This window comes from Poecilia latipinna, unplaced genomic scaffold (genome assembly GCF_001443285.1).
Source record: "Poecilia latipinna isolate Pla-1442-1.1 unplaced genomic scaffold, P_latipinna-1.0 Scaffold1873, whole genome shotgun sequence".
NCBI lineage: Eukaryota > Metazoa > Chordata > Actinopteri > Cyprinodontiformes > Poeciliidae > Poecilia > Poecilia latipinna.
Window position 1 is genome coordinate 65,541 of NW_015114489.1, and position 27,907 is coordinate 93,447.

General features: G+C 39.0%; 1 protein-coding gene and 2 long non-coding RNA genes across 4 annotated transcripts in view; 1 reads left to right on the forward strand and 2 right to left on the reverse strand.

The window, feature by feature from the left end:
- Positions 1–2,985, forward strand: part of LOC106934856 (uncharacterized) — a 19,159-nt gene extending 16,174 nt beyond the window's left edge. The window contains exon 3 of the long non-coding RNA XR_001421780.1: positions 539–2,985. This is a non-coding gene — a long non-coding RNA (uncharacterized LOC106934856). The remainder of the gene's footprint in view (positions 1–538) is intronic.
- The window catches only part of fbxw4 (F-box and WD repeat domain containing 4), a 41,176-nt gene extending 14,383 nt beyond the window's left edge, over positions 1–26,793 (reverse strand). Inside the window, exons 1-6 of one of the 2 annotated variants that reach the window (XM_015014999.1) lie at positions 26,488–26,793; positions 23,793–23,888; positions 23,337–23,522; positions 21,676–21,808; positions 20,074–20,159; positions 3,009–3,074 (exon numbers count right to left, since the gene is read on the reverse strand). In XM_015014999.1, coding sequence (XP_014870485.1) covers positions 3,009–3,074; positions 20,074–20,159; positions 21,676–21,808; positions 23,337–23,522; positions 23,793–23,888; positions 26,488–26,777 — 857 coding nt within the window. In that variant the 5' untranslated portion in view covers positions 26,778–26,793. The remainder of the gene's footprint in view (positions 1–3,008; positions 3,075–20,073; positions 20,160–21,675; positions 21,809–23,336; positions 23,523–23,792; positions 23,889–26,487) is intronic. The other variant, XM_015015000.1, reaches the window with a different exon arrangement.
- On the reverse strand, positions 13,943–15,830 carry LOC106934857 (uncharacterized). Its single transcript, XR_001421781.1, has 2 exons — positions 15,281–15,830; positions 13,943–14,468 (listed from the first exon to the last, which is right to left on the reverse strand). It is a non-coding gene; the product is annotated as an uncharacterized LOC106934857 (long non-coding RNA).
- Positions 26,794–27,907: the final 1,114 nt, after the last annotated feature.

The window sequence follows — 27,907 nt, forward strand, 5'->3', positions numbered from 1 at the left end:
TCAAAAAAAAAAAAAAAAAAAATATATATATATATATATATATATATAAATATATATTTTTTTTTTTTTTTTTTTTAATACAGGCTACAGCTTACAAACTGATGGTCAGAGGTTCTATTTCAAAATGTTCTGCTGGAGCAGAAAGTATTGCTTTTACTAATAGCAAGTGGCCTTTAAACAGCTCCAGACCATCACTCTACTCCACCACCATGTTTGACTGTATGGCCAGATGTTCTGCTTCTGAAATGCTGGATTTGTTATGATGTGTGGATAGATGGTGGACCCAAATGCAGCACGCAGAGATGTCGAGTAGATTTTGTAGACTCAATGGCAAAAGAATTAAAAACAAAAACGTAGAACAAAAACCAAGAAGAACACGTGTTTTTTTTTGTTGTTTTGTTTTGTTTTTTTGCTCCAAAAGTAGAGCAAAGAAAACACCACAGGAATCAGAAACAATAGCTAGCAGGGTAACAATGGAGAAGTAATAGGATTTAACGGGAGGAACCAGCAAGGAGTGAGAGGAAATCAGGTATATAAGTACTGGGAGAGTGAATGTTGGAACAAAGGACCTGAGCTGACTAGCTAACGGGTTGCAGGTGTGAAGGGAGAGAGCAGAAGGCAGGTTTAGGAGAGAGAGAAAGAGAGAGAGAGAGAGAGAGACAGACAGACAGACAGAGAGAGAGCGAGAGAGTCAGAGAGAGAGAGAGAGACCCACCCACAGTGGGCTAGGGAAAGAAGCTAACATTAAAGAATAACAAAACATAAGAGATATAATTCAACTAGAGTAACAAAAAATAACTAGACACACAAAAAAATAAAAATAAGGCACTAGAATCACTGAGAAAGAATTGAACTAAGGTAAAACAAGGTTGATCCAATCAAAAAGAGAGACCAAAGAACACAGAATAATAATGAAACTAGAATCAGTAACAGAAACAATATTAAGTTAAAATCATGTATAATAACTACCATATAGAGGGCAAAGTTATCATAGACAGGAAGTGGTGACATTAAAATCTGTCTAGCTGGTGTCAGGCAGAGCAAACACCCAACACGTTAATTTACAGGACACAGAATCGGAGCCAACTGGATAAACAACTGTGTTTATGTCTAGTGGATGTGCTGCTTTACAACCAGATGGAGAGACATTAGAGATGGCTGATGGCCATTTTGGGTCTTTATGTGTCAACGTTGTGATTGAAGAAAATTTATTACTGTTCAGAGTATTTAAATACTTAGTTATATTCGTCACAGTGGGTTCTTAAGATACTTAAAATAAATGTTTATTTACAAAATAGCTTTTGGTAAGTGATTTCCGTATGAAGTTTATTCAGGATCTCATCAGATTTACTAAACTCTTCAAAAGCTATGACCCCTGAACAGAAAGCTGTCAGGATATTTCATTATTCCCAGATGGCGTTTACAGCTAATTGGAAAATTCCCCTGCATGTTCTGCACTCCTACACCATAAATGACCCATTTCATTATGCAGATCACTTTGTAACCACATCAACTTCCCATTCCCACCTGATGAACGTGCCTACTCATCCCTTTCGTTGTTCTTCCTGTGTGGCTGCCGTTTTATACCCTCCTCGAGTTTCCAAGCCTTTTGGGAACAGGAAGCAGCTTTTTGTATGTGGCTGTGTGTGATGTTGTGTCGGCCTGTTGTCACTGGCCCATGTAAAGCTGGGAATTACCGAAGCCTTGTCAGGGATTTATGAGGTTTAAGGTTTACCTTTCCAAGCCGGGATTTTTTTTAGAGGCCTCTCACTCTGGAGAGCTTTTTGTTGGAGATTAAAGTGCGCTGTGGTGTTTTTAAAACTGCAGCTTTGTTGATCCATAAAGGGCCACAATGGTAATGTTCACAAACAAAACGCCCATACATAAATATGACATAGATTGTTACACTCATTAATAAGCCATCAGACCCAACCTGGGGGCGTCAGAATACTCTAACATTGGTCTGTCTGCTGTTCTCTACATATTTACTGTAACTGGTGCACCACTTCAAACTGGTAATTTCAAAGAATATAAGCATATTTCAGCATAGTAACCAGCCAGGTGCTGCTAATTCAATGCTTTTGAAAGCTGGTCATAATCAGTGTGGCCACCTCAAAAGAATGCAGGAGCTATGGCAGCTTACTGATACACTGCATCAGTGTGTGTTCACGCAGTGCAAATAAGGAAAAACATTAGCAATGATCTTACAGCAGCATTTGTTGCTGCTCAACAATCTAGTGAGGATTGCAAAGCTGTTTTCAAACTATCAAAAGTCCAGTGGAACAGAAAGAAAGACTATTCACAGGTGTAAGACTTTCTAGACAGTCCTCCTGAGGGTGACTGTCTCAATAAATTCACTCAAAGGTCAGACTGTGCAGTGATGTCCCAGGTCATCTCTGAGGCGTGTGTTTTAAAAGTTCAAAATTGTGACAGTATGATTTGTTTAGAAGGAGGAAGCATCTTCTTTCTAAAAAGAAAATGGCAGGATGTGAGGGTTGGTGATGGGTGTCTGTATCCTACCTCTCTCTCCTCCTGCCAGGTGATTACATCCAGCTGTTCCCCATTTGGGGTGCACTATATAGAGGAGCTGGTTCTGGAGATGAGATTCAACCCTTTTCTCGTTGAGCTCATTCGCCAACTCCCTCACCCTTCAGCTCTAAGAAAATAAGTAAAACTAACCACTTCCCCATTCCATTTACCTTCCTGCTCAGAACGGACCCAGTAGAGCCGAAGGTGCAATATGGCAGCCGTGCATAGCCATCAGGCTGCCCCAGAGCAGCAGTGGCTACAATCCAGTAGCTTGAAGTCATTTTATTCATGCCCAATACATTTTTATGAGAGCAGACTTTTAATACTAAGTGCTTTTTGGTTAAATGAAGTTGTGAAAAAAACTATTTGTTCATTTCTTCCTGACACTTCAACTGTTCAAAATAGAGCAAATTGAATTTGAGTGCCCTGTAAAAAAAAAAAAAGAAAAAAAAAAGTGCTAGAACAGGTTCCTCACTCACCGTTCCACGTCCCAGATACGAAGAGGATAGAAATTCTCACAGCATGCAGTGCCTGTTACAAAGGAACTGGACATAAAACACAGAGAAGGAGAGACATTTAGAAAAACAACTAGAGTAAAATAAAAAAAAGCAACAAAAGTTACTGCTGGGTCCAATCTCAAAACAAATTTGCCTCAAAACACAGACAAGCTTAGTTTAAGATATGTGTTTAAGATGAATATATATTTAGCAATATACAGAGCAATACATGTGTGTCCTTAGGATTATTGCTGCTAATTGTTAATTGTTGTTATATGTTTATTATTATTTTTTTTTATTTACTTATTTTTGTATGCCATGCTAAGGCAAACAACCCCACAACCCCTTCAGGGACCAATAAAGTCTTTTATCTCATCTTATCTTATCCAGACTGTGAGAGAGCAGACTCGCAAACCAAAAGGTCATCTACCAAATACAAACATAATAAAATAGTTTGACATGACATCAGCTAAATTACCCTATTATATACTAGTTACAAAAACCAGCTTTGCTTGGTGAAATACTAACAGCTAACAGTGGATATAACAGAAAAGCAGCCATTTTGGGCCACATCAGCTTCTGTTCTTGCATTATAGAAATTATTGATATATTTTGTTGTCAGTTTAGAATACAACAGATTATGGCTTTAGCCTGGATCAATACGAGAAAAGAAATGTTCTTAAAAACTGACTGATTTGACAGTAAAAGATAAATTAACAAAAACAGAGAAAAAAAGATGGGGAGAACCTTTCCCTCTCTCTTACACACACACACACACACACACACACACACACACACACACACACACACACAAACCAGACTTGTCGCTGCCTCTTTTCATTACACATTGTTTCTCAGCAAAAGAAAAGAGACAAAAACTACAACACTTGTGATCCTTTGATTGGAGAGGCAGTTTGGAATTAGCAGCCTAGGTATGCACGATGAATGGTCTGCATGTGGAGCAGTCGGAGAGCAGTGAAAGGAGAGGGGAGGAGAGCTGTTAGGGAGGGTTGACGGGGTGTGTTTGGGTGTTAGAAGCTATGTAGAGGGTGGGGTGGAGCCCAGGGGTGCTGGTGGTAGGGGGGCTTCTGTTGGGCTGAGACTGAATCTCAGGACTTAGTGCCCTCCTATAGGGATGACAGACAGGAGGGAGGTCCCACTTTTATGCTCAGTAAGGTGGTTACAGACAAATGCTGCCACCTGCATTAAAATACTTTGGATGAATGTACAGACACTGATGTAGAGAAGTCAACAATAGGTAGGCACTGACTCAAATGAATTCTGACATAAAGCCCTGGAGACATGAAGACATTCCTTCTCAGTAGACAACCAGTAGACAGTAGAAATTAACAATAATCAATAAGCAGATTAGCTGTGAAACACTGACTGTACAGTATGGACCCACTATTTGCAAGATACACCATTAGGGGTCAGTCCATTGTTACTTAGGCACTGATGGAACTGGTCTTTAGTTGCTAGCAGTCAAGACTGTTGGTAATATAACAAATGATTATTTCACCTGTGAAGAAGGGACTTTAACTCTTGAGGCGGGTTATGAAGATTGGTAAATGGTGAATTGCCTGTTCTTATGTAGCACTTTATCTAGTTCAGAGGACTCTGAAATGCTTTACACTACATTCGGACAATACAGCTATTGTAGGCTATGTATTTAATGGGAAGGACCTGAAGGAGATCATCAGCAACTTTGTTACCATGTCAGAGGCCAACAACCTTCACATTAAAACCACCAAGACAAAGGAAACGGTGACTGACTTTCACATGATGTGCGTACAGACTAGCCTGGTAAAGCCCAGTCCCTTTTTCTATGCTTTGCTTCGTACAGAGTGCTAGGGCTCTCAGCTTCACAGACCATGCTGTGGTTTGCAGACTGTGCTGCGAAGCGAGATTTGAATCAATCAGAATTGCATAGGAAATCAATGGCCAGGCTGCATACACATAACACTAGTGAACATCCAGGGCTTGGACAGATTGTGGAAGAGTGGACCCAGATTGCAAGCAATGGTAATTCACTGTTACCATTATGGTAATTCATTATGATAATATAATGGCAGACGATAATACCCATCGTCTGCCAACAAAATTGTGTTTAATACCAGCGAAGAAACTTTTAATGCTATGTTATCATGTAGACCTATCAGAACCAAAACATTTGCATGAATATGTTGATTCAATAGTTGAATCAACATTGATTCCTAACTGATTCAATATAAAGTAAACTGTGCGTGCAGATCCAAATGTAGATGATGGTTGAATCAACATTGATCAGCTAAGGGTGAAACCCTAACATTCAACATGTAAGTCACAGACCACTTTCAATATAATTCCAATGTCAGGCTTCAACGTGGATTCAATGTTTCTGGTTAGCTATATCTCACTGTTGATTCACTCATATTTTGTTATCTGTTGAAGTACCTGGATGTTCACTTCAATAATAAACTGGACTGGTACTTCAACACAAACGCTGTGAACAAGAAAGGTCAAAGTCATCGCTGTAGAAACATCTTAAAGATAAACAGTGGCAAAAGCTCAGTTTTGCTTTTTGGGAAAGGCTGAGAATACTTATACTAATATTTATAACTAATACTTATACTGAGAATACTAATGGATATTGGCAGGAAAGATCTCTTGTCGTGATCTGTATTACAGTAAATCTGAAGAAGCCTCTGACTGAAGATACTCTGCCTTCCCAAGACAGTCTCAAGAAGATTGTGGTTGTAACAAGACAAAAGGTGGAAACATTTCAAAAGTAGTGTAAGTGTACATTGTTCAGGAAGCCCTGTCAAAAGGCCTGGAGTCCAGCCATACCAATACCACCAAGCTGAGGCATCACCACAAATGCAGGTGGGATCATCATGACATGCAAATGGTGAGGATTGTGCTGAACATATGAGTGTTGGGAGAAGGGGTCAGAGGGGTGGTCGGACAGCAGAGGGCTGCGGTGGTGGGGGGCAAGGCCATCCAAGCAAGACCCAGAAGCATCTGTCAAGCCAGTTAGCAAGAGGAGCCCATTGGCAGGCCCCGTTAATTAGTGTTGGGTAAACTCATTTCAGACCCAAATGGGTCGGACAGGGCCAAGACCAGTATGTGCCATGGGTGACCTCTGACCCAGCTGACACAGGATACAATAGGGTTACCCTCACACTCACTATCTGCACCCTATTACTCTCCATTACTCACATTACTCACCCCTCACTAGGCCATGGCACTGGCAGAGGAAAGCTAGAGGACACTAACCATACAATAAAAGACCCCCCCGCTCTCTAACTAACTCCCTCACCCTTCTGAAGTGCCAACTGGGCCTGATCTTGGGTCAGAGCTTGTACTGATATTATAGCTGCTAAGGTCAGAGCCTCTCTCGCCTAATGTGGGGCAGGTATCCCCCGTCCCCCACACAAAGTTCTGTGTCTGACTAAACAGAACCACCCATCTCTAACCCCGCCAGAGCCCTCCGCCTTGTAACTCCACCTCTCATCATTAGCAGCATGCTGGGCCTCTGTTAGCGTTTGGGTAACCTCATCAGCTGGTTGAATTATCTAAGGGTCTGTGTGGGGTGGGGTAACACAAACTGAGTGTATAGTGGGAAACTGGTTTAATTCACACAGACACACGCACACCCACACATGGACAAATCACAGACATGCTGAAGAACATGCACACAGTCAGTTGGAAACAACTTCTCATTCACTTAAATCACTTAATTGGTAGGACTACACACACACACCATTGAGAATCCAACAGTTAAAAAGATTGTTAGCTTTAAATCTATAGCCCAGACCACGATTTATCCATAGAGACCACAGGGCATCAAACTTCCTCTGAACAGATAAGAAAAACAAAGAATAGCTTTCTGATTATGTCAAACACGTAGACATTTATGAAGAAATGACCATTTGAACACTCTACAAACAAGACTGGGGAGAAAACAAGCCTCAGAATTTCAAAAGAATTCTCCAGAAAACCTGTTCCGCTACCTGGGGGGCATTACCACAGTTTACCAAAGTTTATTCATTTACATTACACCCCACAGCTCTGACTGTCAATAGCTATGACTGGGAAGATGTGCAGAAATAAGCTTTGGTCTGGATTATTTAGTTATAAATATGTTTTTAGAAGTTTTCAGCTTTTGTTCCATTTTCCATTAAGGCTGTACTTTGATTACTAAAATCCCTCAAAGCAAATTATCTGCCTCCAGGATTATTGCCTTAAAATCTGTTTTAATATTTAGAGCATTGTGTTAAAGCTGGTGATTATTTGTGTTGCACAACATTCTCACTTCCACCTATGAGTTGTTGACGAATGCTAAGTGTTAGAAGCATAACGTCCAATTTTCAAGTTCAGTCCAGGAAATGCAGTGGTATTTCATTGAGTTATGATAATGTCTGGGTTTATATCGCTTTTCGGGGGGACCAATAAGCATCCTTAAATTGACTGGCACGATGCCTGGAGTACGACAGTCTTTCTCCTCCTGGAGCTGCTGGTTCAGAGCGAATGGCAGGGAAGAGTGTGGCAGGTGTATTGATACAGGTGAGCAGATAGACTGAATACAGCGGGCTGCTATCCTGTAGTTGATGCTTAACATAAGTGTGACTTTATGGATGAACCAGAAAATGAATTGAACTCCATCTCAGTCGCAACAAATGGGTGGTGGAGCGTATTCTGTTGGTACATAACTGGTAGATGTGTTTCTGTGTGTGTCCATGTGAAATCCAGTCATTCACATGGACACAAAAGCAGGGCTAGCCCAAGGCATAAGCAAACTAAGTGGCTGCTTAGGACCTTGTGGCCATTAAGGGGACCCACTAAGTGGAACATATATATTTTTATTAGTAAGGATTTCTATGTGATAGTAACAAAAACACACAATTTCATTATAAAGTTGTGATTTTTTTTAACAATAATATATATTTGATCATGTTGAAATCATTCTTTATATACAGGCAAAAAGAAAAAAATAAATAGCTCTTGGGGGCCCCCTGGTGGCCCTGGTAGGTCACGCTTCACTAGTAATCTGAGCTGCCAGTGTGCAGTACGAATCAAAAACCTCAAAAGCACTAGCGGAAGATAAGTAAGCAAAACAATGTTGCAAAAAAGGAGGAGGAATAGAAAACGGCTAAGATAAAGGTATGTCTGTGTGTGTCATGGTAAGGTTATGTTCATCAAAAAGATTTGTGGAGCTGCTAATAGAAAATTAGCTTGATAGCAACCTGGAACGGTCCAGTTCAACAGCCAAACATTTAAATACTAGTGTCTTTGTGTGAATCTGAGTTTAAAGTGTAAAGAAGTTGATTCTCGTGCTTGGCCCTATATATTTCAGAAGATTGCTTCATAATGTTTGATAACAATAATTAAAACTTGACATTGTCAAGCGAAATGTTTTTAGATCCGGCTAAATGGCTACTGCATTAATATATCAGTGAGCTACTCTAAACTAGTTGGTGATGTGTTGTTTGCTGCCAAGCATGATAATTTATGACTAAAAAAAGACATTATTTTTACATGAACTTAGAAGTTACATGAAACTTCTTCAGGAGCTGTTAAAATTATTTGAAGGCTCAGAATCACCGATGGCTCACATTCTCAAGTGACAAAGACTCACCTAGTACAAATTAAAATGTTAGCAGTTGAAATTACATCTCAAAGAAATTAACTTAATCAAAGTATGTCATGCATATGTGTGTATGTATTCCATCTTAAGTAGGGTTGCACCGATTGCAGTTTTCTGGCCAATCAGAGATTACCAATCTTTAAAAAGCCTGACCTGCCAATTCCGATTTTGGCCGATACCATTGTTTTTTTGTCTGAAATGTCACTAAATAAAGATGTTTCCCTGCTTAATACACCCGATTCAGAAGATTAAGGTTCAGCAAACACTTGTTAATCAACCATCAATTGAAATCAGCAGGGCTGAAGCAAGAAAACCCTAAAACATACAGGCCAGTGCGCCATGAGGACCAGGGTTGGGAAACACTGCACTATGGAGTTTCTGTGAACCCTGAACTTTGGTGGAACTAAACCAGGCCTAAATACATGCTGGAGGTACTAGTTCTCTGCTGACTGGGGATCGCCTTGGGGTTCCCCCAAAGGAGCTGGGCTAAATGACATGGCAGAGGGAAGTCTGACTCTCTCTGCTAAGGCTGCTGCTTCCGCAATCCAACTTTAGATAAGAGGAAGATAATAATAAATGTTAGACAATCACTTAACCTAGTATACTTTTTGCAAAAGACAAAAATCTGTGTTTTCTCAGAAATTTGTTTTTTTTATCCTTTTTCTTCATTTGTGCTCTAGTGACTAGTTCCTCGTTTTGCCCTGGTGCATCACATTTTAATTGAAATACATCAAAAACGGCACGTGACTTTGACCAGACAGTATGCATCTATGTTTAGAAGAAAAAAAGTTCTTCATGTCTTTAAAAGTAATTTTGTTAGAACGTTTTTTGTCGAACTGCGATGATAAGCTTGGACCTAAACTAAACATGAACCTCAATCTCCACACAGGACTCTCTTCTCCATCAATCTTCCAATCAAATCTAATCAGAATTTGTGAAGGAATCATTTTGTCTGTAAATGTGTTAACTGTGGAATCGTTCAACTAATTTCTTTATGACAATCTTAACTTTTTTCTGTTTTGCAGTGAATGTTATGTAATCTCTGTGTACTGCTGCCAGTCTTAGCCAGGATTCTTGTGTAAAAGAGATTTTTAATCTCAATGAGAAAATTAATAATAATAATAATAATAATAATAATAATAACTCCAATATTTTAGTAGGGTGTTGTTAGTTTTTGCAGTCTTTTTTTGCAGGGACTATTTCAAAGAACATCAATAGTTTTCTCAGTCTGTTGTGCTGAAAACATCATCAGTTTCCACCTTTTCACAGCCATGAAAACAGTTTTACTCCCTTAAATAATGAGCCCCAATTTGCTAAGCCTCACTGTGATGAGACTGACGAATGAATTAAATTCTTGCCTCTCATAATGATGGTCTTGACTTTAGTTGGAGTTAGCTTGGAGAAGTTTTGTGTTAGTAGGACACAAAGCAAACAAAAAGTAAGTCAGTATTTATCTTAGCCTCTGGCCCCTGGACCAATTACAATGAATAAAGGCGAGCAGCCCATGTCTCTGCTCTGGGAATATGAAGGCATTTGGCTCTGGACTCCAGGGGCGGTTTGGCTTTGCCCCGTCACCCCAGACCCCCAACTCACCATCAGAAAGAGGGTTGTTAATTTGTTGCGCTTGACCCCGGGCTTTGTGCCTGATGTGTATCTAGTTTGTAAAAAGTGCTTTTATCTGGTTTCTAAATATGTCTGGGCTCACAGGGTTATGATGCTTTTATATTGGTCAGGGAGGGAGACAATGGTCAAAGGGTACAAGGGCTGACCCCATACCCCCCACCCCACACTCCCTCTCTCTGGTTCACTCCCGAGCCTCCTCTCCCTTGCTCCGTCGGCCCTTTACACACCGATATGCATGATCAAACATTAGCATGCACACAATCATGCACTTTCTCTCTCACAGATTCACACACACATATGCTAGGACCCCGTTGTTCCATCTTCACCCCCTGTGGTCCTTTTGGCTTCTGTTCGTGTCTTCTGTGTGTAGGGTCACCAGGACATTCCTCAGTCAGCCCCTTGGCTGTGTTCATCCAGCTGGAACCAACTGGGATCCAACACCAAGCATCCACACCAGCCACACAACACAAATCATCTGCAACCATGATGGTTTCCAAGACTGTTGGTAATTTTCACAACACACCGCTTTGCAATGTGAACATTAAGAACATTATTCCAATGTTAGGACTTTTACATTAGAACACGAAAAGAGCCAAAAATAATATATTAAGTCCAATTCCATTTTAGGTGGAGAATCACAGATGTGCTTGATTGGGTTCTAAAAAAAGCTCCAGGTTAAAACTAAAATTTATTACAGGATGTATAAATGCATTCCTGAAAATCCAATTACAGGGCAGAATTCAGGACAGAAATACTGTTTGCAAGGGCAAAAAGCATTAACTTTTGGGGAAGAACAAATTTTAGACCTTTGCTAAGGTAGATAAGATCGGGGGATAAGATCGACCGATCACCGATCTCCCAAAATTAAGGAAAATGGCGTCCATAAATCGGCTGGCTGATAAATTGGTGCACCCCTAACTTACATCTTGCTCAAATTTCCACTGTAACCCAAAGAAGCTTCACAAAAAATTTAAGCAAAGTTCCATAACTGTAAAGGAAATACCCTCCAAAAATGATCTAATAATATCAAACCACTCTTCAAAAATAAATAAATAAATACATCTATTGTAGTGTAAACAAAACTTCAACAAGATGTAACAGCTGTGCGGCAAAATATGCCAACTTATAAATGCATAGCGCTTATACTTTAAAATTACAAATTTTAACTGTAGGCCTTCAGCTAAAAATAAATGTTTTAACCATCCATTTATCTTGACAGACATTTTAAAAAAATCTGTATTTCCTCCTCTTCCTCCTCCTTCTACTATGTCCTCTTCTCTCTTCCTCTTCTTCCTCCTTGTCTTCTTGTATCCTCCACTTCCTACAACTCTTTATCACAGCATGATAAAATAAATTAAGCTACCAAATTGACTTTAGTGAATGTAATATGTCTTAATGACTCAAACACTTTACATGCAGGCGAGTGGATAAATGAGAGGAAAAAGTGCTCTAAACTTCAGCAGTGGGCCATTACTTACTAGGAATATGAAAGCAATTTTGTTCACAGTATAAGATCAGCTCTCAGTGAGATGCGTTTAGTCCCTCTAAAAATTAAACATATCAATGAGCAAGGGTTTTCATAAAACTGTACATTTTCATTAAAACTCAATTTATATTTAGTACTCAAGAATTCAAGGATTTTTTATTGTCATGCCACATTTGCTTGTTTGTGGTATGAAATTTGGACTCACATTAAAAAATCTAATGCACAAATAAAAAATAAGCTGTGACCTATTTTGGTCACAATTTGTATTCATTATGGCTGCAGGGAATTTCACGCTGTTCTAGTTAAATTTTTCCAGTCAGGTAAAATAAAAATAGATACTAGTTTTCAAACAGTATTACGATGTTTGGTCACCCTTACCTCCAATGAAATTCACATATGAAAACCATATACCACATGAAAAATGAACATATGCCATCTGTAGTCATCAAGGCAGATGGTGAACTAAGCAATCAGAAATCAAAAGTGCAACAGGCTGAACGGGAGGTAGGTTAGGTGTCAGGGGCGCGAGATTACTGTCTTTATTCTTGCTTGACCAATAAACAAGCCTCCTGTCACCAGGTGGCAGCAGTGTTCAAATTGATCAACAGGCTGCCAGTAGAAGTAGCCTACAAAGACACACTGAGGATAAAAGCACGAGAGAGATGGAGAAGTTTCTGACAGTGAAAACAAAAATGGCGGTAGAGGTAAAGGAAGTATGCCTTTACTTTTACTGAGAGAATTTAATAAAAAAAAAATACAAGAATAAAGTCATAATCTTACGAGAGCAAAAATATTTTATTAGAGTAGTTATATTACTGGCAGAATAAAGATGCAATTTTGCCAAAAGTTGTAACATTCTCACATGTATATAAAAAAGTTATATTAATAAGATAGATGTGACCTGCTCAGCAAGTCTGGTTCTTTCTTTGAAATAAACAGCTGCCTAAACAATAGCTTCAATGTCCTGGGACTGATCATTTGATTCTGATGTGTTAAAAGATTAAGTATTTTCTTATCTGTAAACCCAACACCAGTCACAAGATGCTGAGTATTCCTCATTTCAGTGCAGTGTGGTGCAGATTCTCATGAAATTATGATTTTATTATCACATTATTACAAATTCACTTTGGTACTTCAAAGACACAAGCAAAACACTTAGTCCACTCCATCATAAGCACGTTACTGTGCTCATAGAAAAAGGCCAGGAAATAGATAAAACCTACTTGCTGTGAATTCAATATTTTATGTGCTTTTCATCTCTTCTGACAAGCTGAGATGTCAGGTATAAATTCAAGCTGGGAGACTCTGCTTACCTGCAACACCCAATTACCACACACCCCCCTCAGCCAACCAGCACCAAGTCGTCGCTCCGTCTCAGTCAATCATCACTCAAGATCCCCTTCAAGAGGCCAAACAACCATCGATCCACCTGCTTCCCAGCCGTGCTTCGATTAAGATAGCTGGTACATGCTCTCAGATGACCTTGTGGATTCTCCGACCCTTGTTCCCAATGACCCCGAGCAAATGTTAGCAATTGGGTAATATTTAAAACACTCAACACAGTCCACGCCTTCAGGAAGCGATAATTTCTCAGTGGACCCTGTGTACGAAGCATAGTGTAGGGTAAAGGCCTGGTTTATGCCAAGCTAGGTAAACCCTGCAGAGAGGGGTTTTGGAGGAATCTAGTGATGCAATGATCTGTTCAAATTAACAAATCATTTGACTGAACAAACTGGATAAAATAATTTAATTACCTGATTCATTCATTTCTTAGTTCATCTTGGGTGAAGGGGTGAACTTCCATGTTCTGTGACCCATTAAATGTATGATAAAGATTCGCCCAATGAGAGACAGTGCCACTCCAGCACAGTTCCTGTACTGCCAATCAGAAGGCATGCTGTTCTCGCCAAATGGATGGAACAAAGTGCCTGCGCATCCGTGATCCGTTCAAGCGGCATGAATGGCACAGTATGCTGTGCTGTTGGACGTGAGCCGTTCACACTGTGACACACATAGAGCATCGTACCGCAAATCACGAAGTGAGTTGTTCAGTCTTTTATTATTTTTTCTACGCTGCCTGCTTATTATCGCTGTTATTCTTGTCTTAAAGCAGGAATAAACAGTGGTGTAGTGTACATTTTTGTAATACACTGTGCTTTGAAACAAAAGTAAACCAGTTAGTGCAAGGTAATAAGCACTTTATTTAGATTTTTAACCATATTTAATAATGCAACATTTCTGATACTTGTATTTGATTGTAACACAAACTTTGTACAATAGGTGGCTTTATATTAAAGACGTGGTACAATTTATAACAAACAATTTTTGTCTGCATTTCTTTTACAGTATGTTCCACAATTTCTGTGGAGCTTTTTGTTGAGTGGAGACCAGTGCCCACGTTGACAACAATTTCTCTGGAACGTCAGTGAGATGATCAAGATCAGTAAAATGTCTATTCATCTTGGCAATATAGTATGCTGTTCCAAATACAACATCTGTCTCAGCTGTATCTCACAGTTTGTACTTCAGTTTGTCAGCCCTTTACATCTCATGCTGCCGAATCTTGGTCCGGAGTGAAGACAAGCTGCTTCTCTGTTCTCACTTGAGCCTGATGACTAGATCTTGAAGTAGACCCACTCCTCAGATCTGGAGATCCTCCTCTCTGCCAGGGCATCGGTTGACTTCATGGTAGTGCAAACAGCACATCCTGCAAGTACATAAAAATGATCATAGTCATATAGTTTTTAAGTTTTCCTAATATTTCTGTTACCAATAGCATCTGCTGCTGGATCAAGTTTAATCATACGTTCATAATTCGAGTCATATTTAAATTATTTACACTGTTGCTTGCATTACTACCAACTTAAACCTGAGAATGAAAATATTGGGCTTTAATATATACTGTACTATCTTCCCTGCACCTTGCAATGACTGTTCTGTGTGACGAGCTACATTATAAAATGTTTGCCAAAAAGACTATATTTCACTAAACTTAATATTTGATTATCATACAACGTTTTGCAAATGATCAACATGTCATGTATTCATTTTGTAAAGGTATTTTTTAAAATCACATTTAATAGCTACTATAATCTGCACAGATTTATTATATTTCCTAAGCTTCATATATACACACATTTGTTCCAATGCTTGCTGGCATTTCACTTTCTCTCCCTCCATTCTTACTAAGCATGTCTGTTTTCAAATTCTCAAGCCTGATTCTTCTTCTACATGGTTGCAATTGCTCATACTAACAATTAACCAAATTTTTAAAAAATGTATACAAAGTTTACAATAGCACAAAGCATAACGTTTTGTTAATTATTGGAATGACGACACACTTTGACACAAGCATGTCATTTTTATATTCACATATTTATTTAATGTTTGTCCGATATACTTCCACTCATTAAAAATGTTACTATGAAATGTTACTGCAAATACCTGAACTGCACAATGACATGCAGTTGCTGATTGGGCTAGCTTCAGCTAACATGTTTACTAGCTACTTCTACTTACCAGAGGTAAAGTCGACATCGGCCTCATAGTTTCGGCCGTCAAACTGGCAGATTCTTCTAAGCCGCCCCTGTGAATTCAGGGGTTTATCAAGGGCAGCTTGTTTTCTCATCGCTTTCGATCTGTTGCTGTAAGCATTGCACTGGGACAGGACAAACAATAAATTGCTTATCATTCATAGACATTAAAATAATAACCCGGAAAACACTGCAGGACGGTGAATTTTTAATTCAAGCAAAATCAAATTTTGATAAATGTACAGAAAACATTAACAAATCTTTTTCAAAAGAAATGTCAGTGATGCCAAAGATAAAAATTTACTGAAGATGCTAAAAGATGAAATTGTTTATCAATATTTGAACATGACAGCAGAGGTGGAAAGAGTACAAAAAAATTAGGCTACTCAAGTAAAACTGCTGTTATTTTTTATTTAAATTTGCGCTTAAATACAAGTTACTAACATCAAAAGTAACAAGTACCTCTTTAAAATGTTACATTAGTTACTTTGTGATGAGCAAAACAAAGTTCTGCTCATCACAAAGGAAATGAGAACATAATGTTCTAATTTTTTTTTAATCTAAAGGACCAGATTTATAAATAAAAAAGCAACACAAAATATTGTGTATTTTTAATGGGACATTCATTTCCAACATCTTATGTCAGCTGAGTTTATCCCTCCTATCTAATAGTTTTAAATAATCGATTCCAAACTAATCACCTGATTTTGTGTTTTCAAATTTAGTCAATACATGTCATAATCACAAGTACTTGATAAAACTGACATTTACTTTTGTGGTTAAAATATTATTCAAGTTCACAATGCATCATACAGCTAATGCTTGTACTTACAGTTAAACTGATGCATTAAATTCAGCAAAGGGTTTTATTTTTCTCACAAGTTAACCTGAGCTAAACTTGATGGGTTTTTCTTGCTCCTCTGTCTTCCAATTGATGCCACACCATTTAATACAAACCCAGCTGAAAGATCAATGCCGGTTTTTCTTATGTTTTATCTTTACTCATTAATGGATATGATTTCAAATGCAACTGAGTAGCTCTACTCAAAACAAATTCAAGTAAAAGTAAAAATTCAGGTTTTGTAAAGGTGCAACATAGACAAATTGGAATTACAGCAATACGAGTAAATGTAAGTAATTACTTTCCACCCTCTGTGCCAGAGCCAAAATATAATATATATATATTTCTTCCACATTGTGAAGCTCTTCTACAGTACAGTAAAATAGTTATGCTTTTATTTGTTTTGGTTCGCACAACGAGCCACTGACGATTTTCGTCATAGTACCCAGCAAGAATTTCAAACTCCTTTCGCCCCTGCTGATAACCCAGCAGACTCGTGTTTCTGTGATGAGCTCTAACTACATAACAGGCTAAGCTAGTTGTTTAGAACAAGTTGAAACTCCACTACAGCTGTTTGTCCACCTGTTCATTTCTCGCTAGCTAAATAGACCAAAACAGTCTTCCTGGTAAACCAAAGACCAGAGAACACCTGTATGAGGCCGAGATATAATGAAAGGTGCTCGGTTTGTGTTTGTGTTGTGATTGTGCACGAAGGCTTATGTGTGCTAAGTGTTTCTCCCACTGTGTTTATGTGTGTAGTAAGTGTGGGGCATCTGCAAGGTGTGTCTCTCTCTCTTTGGGAGAATGCCTGCGTGTAATGCATGTCTGGATGAAGCTATCTGTGTTTGCAAGGAATGTAAGCCATGTGTGTGTGTGAGAATGTGTGTAATGAGGGGGTTCAGAGGGAGCTGTGATTATTCTCACCTCCTGTGGTGCAGGTCCTCTGGCTCTGTGGGCCCCAGGGAAAGCGCCCTGTATTTAGCGTGTGGGAACACACATTCTGCCCCCTTATCGCTGTATTGTTGCTGCTTCGCTCTTTTCTTCTCTTTTCTTAACTAATTGAATTCTTGACTCCTGAGCCACAGGGACTGCTCAGGAGAGACCAAAGAGAAAGACATGAATTTCGGGCTTTTTCTTGCGGTTGAGTGGGACAGAGCAGTGGGGGTGAAACTGGAGTGTGTGAGGTTGGATGGTGGCAACAGCAGCAGTGGGAGTGCAGTCGGAGAAGGCTGTCTGGGTGGCTACAGTGGCGTCACCCTATACTTACTAGAGGTCAAAGGTCTTCCCCCCCTGGTAGCGGTGAGAAAGTACTGAATTGGGGACGGTTTATCCAACAATCTTGTCCTGTTTTTGGAATGTTTCAAAGGCACTTTTAGTCCATGCGACAACTTTGTAGTTGTGCTTGAGGAATTCTTGACAAATCAAGGATAACCCCTTTGGCTGATCTCACCTCTCTTCAGGGTAGCTTCTCTCTTAACTGCCTTCTGCCACCCAAGCCCCCTTTCTTTACATTTATATTAAAGCAGTGTTGTCCCCTAAAGGTAATGCCTGCTTTGTACCGGGTTACCAACCTTGACTGACAGGTAAAGGACAAAGGGAATGTGCAGTCAACAGCGACAAATTGGTTCTTGACAAATGACCATCAAAAGCATCTCTTGAAGAATTTTTTTGAATTTGTATGTGTGTGTATATATACAGTATCTACATCCACAGAAGTGATGGGCAAATCTGACTGAAACCTCAGAGAAGGAGGGTGGTCGCCTCTACTAAGGTTCTTCAAGGTACGGAAATGTGGATAACATTTTCATACCTTACCAGAGTTATGGTGTTAGCATAGCATCGCAGCCTAGCACAACACCCAGGACACCCGTTTGAAGTGACACAACCAGCAGCCCCTGGTACCCCACAGATCATAAATGCACTGGCCGAAAACCCAACACCTACCAAACCCAACAGACATCTGCGAGATGTATGTATGTTTTTTCAGAATGTGAAGGCATCATGGATGAATTTTCTATTGCACTGTTAGATAATTTCTCTGTTACCCTTGGCTTTAGCCTGTGTCTACCAGGACGTCTCAGAAGTCACTGGACTGCTCCCAGTTTGACCAATAGACTGAACCCTGCCTGTGCCCTGTGTTGGCAGTATAATATAAATAAATCTGTATTTCAATGTCCACTTTTTTCTTTCACTCTGTGTATTTTTGAGTTAAACATCTCAATCTGAAGTGTTCGGGCATTAAGAGAGTTTCTGTAATGAAATAAATAGTTTAGTCTAGTAGACATTTTTTCACACATTGTCTATGCTGTCCGTAGCAGAGTTGACATATCATCCTATAATAACTATTTTTTTCCTGAAAAAAAAGTAAGAAAAGTATGTAGCCAATGTTTGACAATGACTGATTTATCAATGTTTATTGTCTTCACAATAAAATATCTAAAAATTAAAAGGAAATTACGTTTTTTCTTCCTTCATATCTAATGCAAATTAAATTATGGAATTGTGTAAATATGTTCATGAATACACTCCTGTGTGTGTGTTGTGTGTGTGTGTGTCTTCATCAATGTCAATATGAAAATGATTGATCAGAATCAGCTGACAAATATAAACATTGTGCTCTTTAAACAATTAATCACATCCAAAAATTAAAAACGTTGTCTTCAGTGCTTTCTTTAAATCCCAAATATATTAGAGTGTGACAGAATGTGTCACTGACAGGCACTGACTTAAAGTACTGTGTACAACGACGCTTTACAAAGTTCTGTCCATTTATTTCTGCCAGTATTTGCTTACTGACAGATACTCCACATTCAATATGGCGGATGCTGTGACGTATTGCAGCAATGGGCCGATCCAGGAATGACGCTGTGAGATTCAACCTATCGCACTAGAGCCCCATCATAGCGGCGCCTGTCGCTAGAGGAAAACTAACACTAAGAAAAAGAAAGAGGGGAAAACCAGAGGTGAACAATCTACTGTTGTACCCTGCAGATCCCCACTTCTCACCAAGTAATCTAAACGTGGACAAAAAAAGCCATGGACCAAGGCCACTGATCGGCTCGGTTTACTTTCCAATGCATCAGCGAACTTCAACGGGGGTGGCAGTTCTGTACCAGCCTTGGCATTTTAATGCCACAACAATGATTCTTATTAGACCTTGAGATGATATCAAGTGTAACAACAGAACATGGGATGGAATTAGACGTGGGATGACATGGGTGACCAGCAGATGGGTTGTTATGCCTTACATTATCGAGCGGATCATCCACTCACTGTTTAATGTCAACTAATCCACAAGATTGGATCATCAAAGAAAACAAAATGCCGGGGTGAGGTGACTCAAAGCATGAGAAAGTGTGTATGAAGGAACTGACTTCTTTTAAGGCTGCAGAATATAACTTTTATTAAAAATATGTTGTTGTTTTTTACACATTTAGGGTGATGATGGTGATGTAGGTGTTTGCCCTGCAGAGGGTTGCCACTTTGGTTCCCAGTCCATCCACCTCTGTCATGTCCTTAGGCCTTGTGTTGGTAGTGGTCAGGAGGGTCAGTGACACGAAATGACAGCCTCACTTTAAACTACAATCCCTCACTATGCTCAAGAGATCTCCACCACCACTTGGCTGGATCTCTGCTGAATTAGGTTAGTCACTTTAAAGGGAGTGAATATCTATTGTATGGTAAATATTACTTGGCATTATTTTGTAGAAATCAATTTTTACTTCCACTGCAAAGGGTTTATTTTTTATTTTTTTGTAAAAAAGCCAAATTATGTTGCTTATATTTGATTCATAAAAGTTGTAAAAGGGTAAAGCACCTAAGGTACATCTATAGGACGTGTAATTTAGTCTTTAGTAAATGATCTATAAGGCATAAGGTTATGTGCTTCTAAAACGTTCTAAACTAAGCTCAGCAAATTATCTTAAGAAAGTACTTACCTCTGAGTGGGACTAATCGCAACAGACCAAACTCTGTCAAACATGGGAATCGTTCCTAAGGGGGAGCTGGAGGTCAAAGTCCACATCTAGAGAAACAAATGTCACCAGTAACAATATTTTTAACGCATGCTTAGGTCAGAATCAGAATTAATTTCAATGCCATTGTGCACATATAAAGCACAACGAAATGTAAAAAAAAATGCAACTCTCAAAACACAGAACACCTGGGATGTTAAAATAAGTAAATAAATATCAAGTTTTAGATGGATTAGCTGTGTTCATGGCAACAAGAGCTCTTGGGTATAAACTGTTTTGTAGTCCTTTTGTCCTTGACTTTATTGCCCTGAAACACCTCCCTGAGGGCAGGAGTTTGAACTGGTGGTGGCCGGGCTGTGAGCGGTCCTTGATGATGCTACTGGCTCTCCGGAGGCAGCAGGTCCTGTAGATATCCTCCAGAAATGGAAGAAATGGAAGAGGGCAGCCAATCAATATCTGGGCAGAATCTCTGGAGCTGCTTCCTCTCTGCCGCTGTGCAGCTTCAGAACCACAGCGAGATCCTCAACACCGACTCCACAGGGCAGCAACAGAGGGCCACCAAGAGCTCAGGTCTTAGATTGTTCCTCCTGAGAATCCTCAGGAAGGACAGTCTCTGTTGTGCCTCCTTCAGGACTGAAGTGGAGTTAGCGTTCCAGGTCAGGTCTTCTCTCAAGCAAACTTGAAATTTAGCACCATCTCCACCCTCTCCCCATTTATAATGCTGGGTTGAATGTCTGGTTCACTTCTCCTAAAGTCAACAATCAGTTCCTTGGACTTGGAGATGTTCAAGCGGAGGTTGTTGGTGGTGAACCAGATAGACAGTCGTCCCACTTGAACTCTGTATGCGGCCTCGTCTCCTCTAGAGATGAGCCCCACCACCGTAGGGCAAACTTTATGATGATATTGTTTGGGTGGGTGGGGCTACAATGTAGAGGGGCTTTAGCACACAGTCTTGTGGACAGCCGGTCCTGGTGCTCAGTGCTGAGGACAGGTGGGATCCTACTCTCACCCTCTGGATCAGGAAGACCATGATCCAGCAGCAGGTGTTATAGGGGAGACTCAGGTCAGGTGTAGTTCGTCTTGGCCTCTCTGATGCCTCTCTTCAGAGAGCCTCGGGCGCATGAATGTCCATGAGAAGCCCTGTGTGTGGGCTATGTCCGGCGGTATGTTGTGCATCTGTATAAAATCCTCGATTATGCACCATTCGCTCCGTAATCCACTTTGGAAAAGATCTGATCGGTTGTACATGATCCTAGCCATATTAATAAAAAAATAGAGCCTTAAAAATCAGTGACAATGAGAGGAACTCCGAGCTGCTGCGTCTTTGCGTTCCGCCATGGAAACTCTAACTTAAATAAGATGGTAGAAAGAAGGAAACACAGAATTCGTGGTTTACAGAATTAAAAGATGTAACAAAAAATATTATCCTTACTCTGTGTTATACCAGAGCTTAAAAAGAGATAAATAAATAAAAAAAACTGAAATTTATCAAAATTCTTTACTTAGGAGACAATAAGTCAGTATTTAATTTATCATTATCAACAACTAATTGATAGATGTTCTTACTCGAGCTGTTCGGTCTCTTGATCCACTGATGATGAGTCCGTTTTTAGAGTCCAGGCAGTTCACTTCCTGGCTATGACCCATAAGCCCCAGTGACAAGTTACGTCTTCTGCTGTGGACCAAGATCCGTCCGTCACTGACAAGACAAGACAAAATAGCTCTTTAGGCATTTCACTGCTTATAATAGATGGGTCTAAAATTAAAACTGGGATGGCCAAGTCAAGTCTGCAAGAGCCACCATCCTGCAGTTTTAAATGCATCCCTGCTCCAACACATCTTTATCAAATGGCTGAATTTCTTCATCACCAGTCATCAAGCTCTGCAGAGGCCTGGAAATGAGCCATCCGTTTGATTCAGATGTGCTAACGAAGGGATGCATAAGGTTGCAAGATACCAGTTTTCCAGGACTGAATCTGGACTGAATCTGATCCAAATGGTTTAAGCCTGTAGTACTGCAAATAGCTGCAGTCAGAAATCTTTTTTTTTTTTTATTTTTATTTTTTTACACATTAAAGAATTTCACCACAAATACTTTGTGTTTACTGTGACAAAAGCTTTCTCACTTGTTGGAACACGCTCACTTGTCAGTGTAGACAAGTGCAGTAAATATCAAAACTTATTTTAGCTTTACGATTCAAGTAATCATTTGTAAATAAACCTTTAAAACATATTTTACAGCATTTGTTTTGCCATAAAAAACAAGCAAAAAAAAAACAAAAATCCCCTAAGAGTTCTTCTGCATAAGGATAATCCAGGGGAATTCTGTGTAATACAACAAATGTCTCACCTTCATTTGGTTTGGTTCAGTTTCACACTGCACTTATGACAGAAGATCATCTGCCTAATATGAACCATCAGCAAGTTTCTCTGACAGTGAGGCAAGTGCAGTGGGTCAGAAGAAGACAATAGAGCATGAGATAGTCTAACCTGCTGCTGTGACTATTTAGAAGTTTGAAGATTATAACATTTTAACATGTGTTTGACTATGCTTAAAATAACATCCAGAACACCAGTGGTTTAAAGTTTAAATCATTAATGGCTGTATATCTTGGTATATTGATGGCTATACAAAGTATGCAGTTTCTCTTTCACTAAAGAATATGTATTCAAATATTTGAAGGAGAAGGATCACAACAAATTGAAACTTGTGAAGGTGTATGTTGGTTAATGATTACAAGACCAATACCAGACCTTCTGAGACCAAAGCAGACGCCGAATGTTTAGAACTTAAAAAAAAAAAACATAATTTCTGGGCATTGCTTTTTGTACGCAACAAAATACAAAAAATTATGGAAAACAGTTAACTACTCAATCAAAACTACTTATTGGTTTTAAATTTATATTACTCACAACAAACTAATATTTAAGTTACTAAATGAAGCCACATAAGCTCTCTAAAATGAACTATTCAGCTTACGTTGCACAATAGTTGTATGATAAATTTAAAAAGGTTTGTCATGGATGGCCTCTCTTACACACAACCCATAAGCCATGGTGCTGTCCAGCTGGGAAACTGTAAAGCCAACATTACAGAAGAAAACGTCTAAGAATAATATGTAGTAGTTCAGATAAAACCAGTTACATAATGACCATGCCAAGTGGACTTTGTCAAAAAAAAAACAACAAAACATGAACTTAAAGAGGCCATGTAGAGAAAGAATTACCTTCCTGCACTGATCAGGTGAGAGTCTGTGAGGACAAAGCGACAGACATCGCCCTTGTGCCCCGAATAATTTTCCAGTGGTATTCGCTGGAGCCTCCTGGAGTCATGGTTCAGAGAGTAGGCTCCGATTTTAGCAGCCTGAGACAAGTACAGCACATCGCCGTCCAACTGCAACCATGGCAACAGTCTAATAGCAAGATAGGGAAAGGTAAAAAGAATAATTTATGTGGAAAATAAAAGGAGAAAAATACTTTTAGCTAGCTTTTTTTTTCCAGAGAGGAAGCTATTCACAGGAAGCACCTGCAAAAGGGAGGATTCTACAAGATTTTATATGTGGAAAAATATAATTACTCTCACATCAGGTACATTACAGGGAAATACAATGAAACTAAGTGTCTTTGTGTTGCGAAGAAAAATATAGCAAGCTTTGCCGAGTAAAAGCAAATGATTGACGTACTTTGTCTTCCATTTGAGAAGAGTCCACTTTTTACAAAATCCATGATACCAGTTCTGAGCTGTTTTCACTCGTTCCTTCAGAGGGATGTTAGGATATCTGCAAAGACCGAAACAACTGAACATCAATTCATTTTTCTAAAAGGTTGAAAGATGTAGCGCCAAATGGTTGTATTGCATGGTTATGTTTTTGTATTTGTAAAATATACAGCTTACTGCAAAAGCATTCATCGCCATATTACGTTTTCACATATTGTCACATTGGATCCAACTTTAAACTGTGTTTTGCTTTTTTTATTTTACAATACATATAATTTTTTTACAAATAAAAATTGGAAATGTGTGGCATGCATTTGTATTCAACCCCTTTTACTCTTACAACCCTAAATAATATTCATCAGTACAAAATGCTCTCTGAAATTACCTAGCGATGAATCTGTGTATAATAGAATCAGAGTCTAACTGCACCTATGCTGTTTCTGGCCTCAGACGTTCCTTAGAAAACATTAGAAAGCAAGCAGCATCATGTAGATCACAGCCGACAGGTCAGGAAAAACCTTGTGGAGAAGCTTAAAGCTGGTTTAGGTTTTAGAAAAATACAAATCTTTTCAAGCTTTAAACATCTCACAGAGCTCTGCTCAATCCATCATCTGCACATGGAAAGAGAATGAATAGTAGTCAGGTTTGTTCATAACTTTCTTGATTTTAAGAAGAATCCTTCTTTGCATCATCATCTCTACAGGTTCCCCAGTCGTCCCCAGAACAGAACCAGGACCTTCTTTATCAAGCTGCTGAGCCTTTTAAGGTCTCTGGTTCCGACGCTCCTGCGTTTCTAGATATTCTGAACTGGACGAGACAGCAAAAGAATCCACAAAATATTGACCGGATGAAATGTTTTTTGCAGTTTTATTTGTATAATGTTTTAAAACTATGTTTCATTTTCCTTTGCGCTCTGTATTGATCAAACAAAATCTTACTAGAAGGTTTTGACACTGATGTGTCAAAAGTATGAATTCTCTTACAAGGCAATACAAAATGCCTCACGAGTTTGGAAAAACATCTTTGTGCTTAAACAATGAGAGGGGAAAGATATCAGTAACAGCCTTCAAGAATTGTTGCTGCTCATCACCTGGGAAAGAGTATGATGTCAGTCCAAAATAATTTAAAAACCACCGTCCAGTTGAGTGCTAAATGTTTCAGAAAGGCACAAATGGGTCAGAACTCTATTGGTGTGTTTGAGTGGGACACTTTTAGCATAGGCGGGGACACAAAGAACCTGTCATGGGTCTCCTCAAACGCACTACAACAGAGTAACCTAGAGCCATCTATTGCTGAAAGTGGCCTTTTTGACTGCTGGCCTTTTTTTTTTTAATGTATGTATGTTTCATACAGAACTACAGTGGTGGGATGTTTTATACAGATCAAGCATCAATTTATAACCACCAGCAGGATTTATTTTATACTCACATTGATAACTGATGAAAGTCATCTTTAGGAACGTACCGATATTTGAAATTGGGGTTGATATCAACATCTGATATTAATAATGCTGCTGTGGTCGATAACCAATATTTCTCGATATTATATAAATTATATTATAAATATTTCTCTACCTATTCAACATCTTTAAAATTTTAAAAGAAACAGTAACAAATGAAAATAAATACTGGTTGTTTGTATCAATCTAGTTTTACTTATTTGACCGATACAATATGGTTTACATATGACTAATATCAGCCGATACTGATGTTAGTACTGATATATTGTGCAATCAAAGTCATTTTCTATATCCTAGTCTGCTGTAAGGAAACATGGAATCTGAATATTATCCGCAAGCAAGAGGTCACTTAGTTACCTTTAGTTTGATATAATTTTTCAATTTATTTAATTGCCCCAAACAAGAACCATAATAAAAAGGAAAGAGTGTAATAGAACATGATAGCAATAATAACAGTAGTACACAACTGAATTCAAAGTTATTTAGTATTTTATGATAATTCATCTGCATAATTGATAAAGACAATTATGGCATGGTTTAAGTTGATGGGACTGATATTTACTATTTACTGCTTGTTTACAGAGGAGAGCTGGATAGAGGAGGGAATGAAAACTGGGGAATGGATGGCAGAATTGGCCCGTTGATTTGGTGGGACGTGGTAGTAGTGCTTAGTGGACCGTGAAAGTTAGGGTTATGACCCGTTTCCCTCAACTTAACCAGAAAATGAAACCCATTTCATTTCTCTGGGGGTTTTACAATTAAAGAAGTCTTCTCTGCAACTGAATGACAAAGCTGTGATAAAAATAATAATAATAATAATAAAAAAAGATCAAACAAGGGTCACCGAGAGTCTCCAAAATATTGATCAGGGGTCCTAGCATCACATGTTGGTAGATTCACACACTTGAATTGTGTGTGTGTGTGTATTGTAAGGTTCTACTTCTGTTGTCAGCATCTGCAGACAAGAAGCCCCACGTGTCGTGTTGACAGCTGACATGTGTCCTATGTCTGCAGTTACTTCTCATTAGCTTCACCCGTGTTGTTTCTGTACTCTCGCGGTTCTGTACAGAACGGAGGAATAGCCTCACTGGTCCAGTTAAAGCTGTGTCTACGAAGAACAAGAATGACTGCGCGGCAGTGAATGTAACCCTGGCAACAGAAGGAAAATAAAAGCAGCTGTTTTTCTCAGCTGTCTCCTTACATGTCCGTCCCGTTCCAGATTATCCCGCTGTTTAAACAGCCTTTTGCAATCCTCCTCCACACAGCGTCCCGGTTTACAAAGCGATTCATGCTTTTACAAACTTGAGAAAGACGACAAAGAGAAGTGCGGTCCAAATGACACAAGATGTGGTAGAGCACGTCCTCGGGGAGCTGGGTGAACAGCATTGCAGCGAGACACCGAGCAAAACACCGGCCATGATCCACACAGCAGAACGTCCGGGTAAACAGGAAGATGTAGCTATAGCGGCGGCGTGACGTCATGACGCACATGGTTAGTTTCGCTCACCTTCAGAGAGCCGTACAAACTGGGATCCATGAAGATAAAGCCTTTCAACATGAACACTATGGGGTTCCATTTGTGTCAAAAATAAGNAGAANTCATATGTGTAGATGTGTCGTTGCTATGTGTCGTGTCAGCGATGTTTGGTATTTAGCTTTTAAATACAGATTTAGTAAAGTCAGGAAGGAGAGGTTTTTGAAATTATGCCCATTGGCGCAAATTCAATCAGGTAGACTATTCCCAGTCTCACCTGGATCATCCATTCGCTGTAGAGATGAAAAACAGGTGGGAAGGGAAGCAGAGTGGCAGGTAAAAATGGGGGAGACAAAACAACACAGGTAAGAGCTGAGGAAGGGAGAACATAGAACTTTAAAGGGAAAACCTACAGTTGACAAACAGGAAAGGGACGCTAATGTTAGGAAACTCAGAGACCTAACACATAGGAATAAACTAAAACCACATTAAATAATAAACAAATGTTCAAAACTATAAACCCAGATGAAACTAAAAGCCAGCTCACCACACAGTCCAAATGGATACAGCTCAGTTTATTTTAATAATATGATGCTGCTCATGAAATATTGTAGTAGCAGATTTATGCTTTTGCAGATATTTAACATTAAGATTTTTTTTTCTTTTGCATAGAAATTCATTTTGTTCTGCTCATTCTTTTTTTAAGATCAGTTCCTATGCCAGGTTGTTCTGGGATATACATTTATATATATATATTGCGACTTCAAATTACTATGACTTCAAATCACTACATTTTTTTTTCTTACAATATTTTTTTATATAGGTTTATAAGTAACCCCTAAAGACTAATACTACTGATGTATTTTCCAAACAACAACTTTGTATTTGGAGAAAAATACAACTGATTACCTATAGCTTTTCTTTTGTTTTCTTTTTTTTTTTTTTTTTTTACAAAATTTGTTTTCCCTCCTTTTTTATGTCTTAAGAAAGTTTAAAAAATGAAAAAACAAATCCTGACATAAAGGATCATAATTCATGCACAAAAGTGTTAAAATGCAGTTGTAGAAAAGCCTTATTAATTTGTAGATTTTTTTTTCTCTTACTCGTAAATGAATTCAGAAATCTATTAAGCTGTTAAAGTTATTGT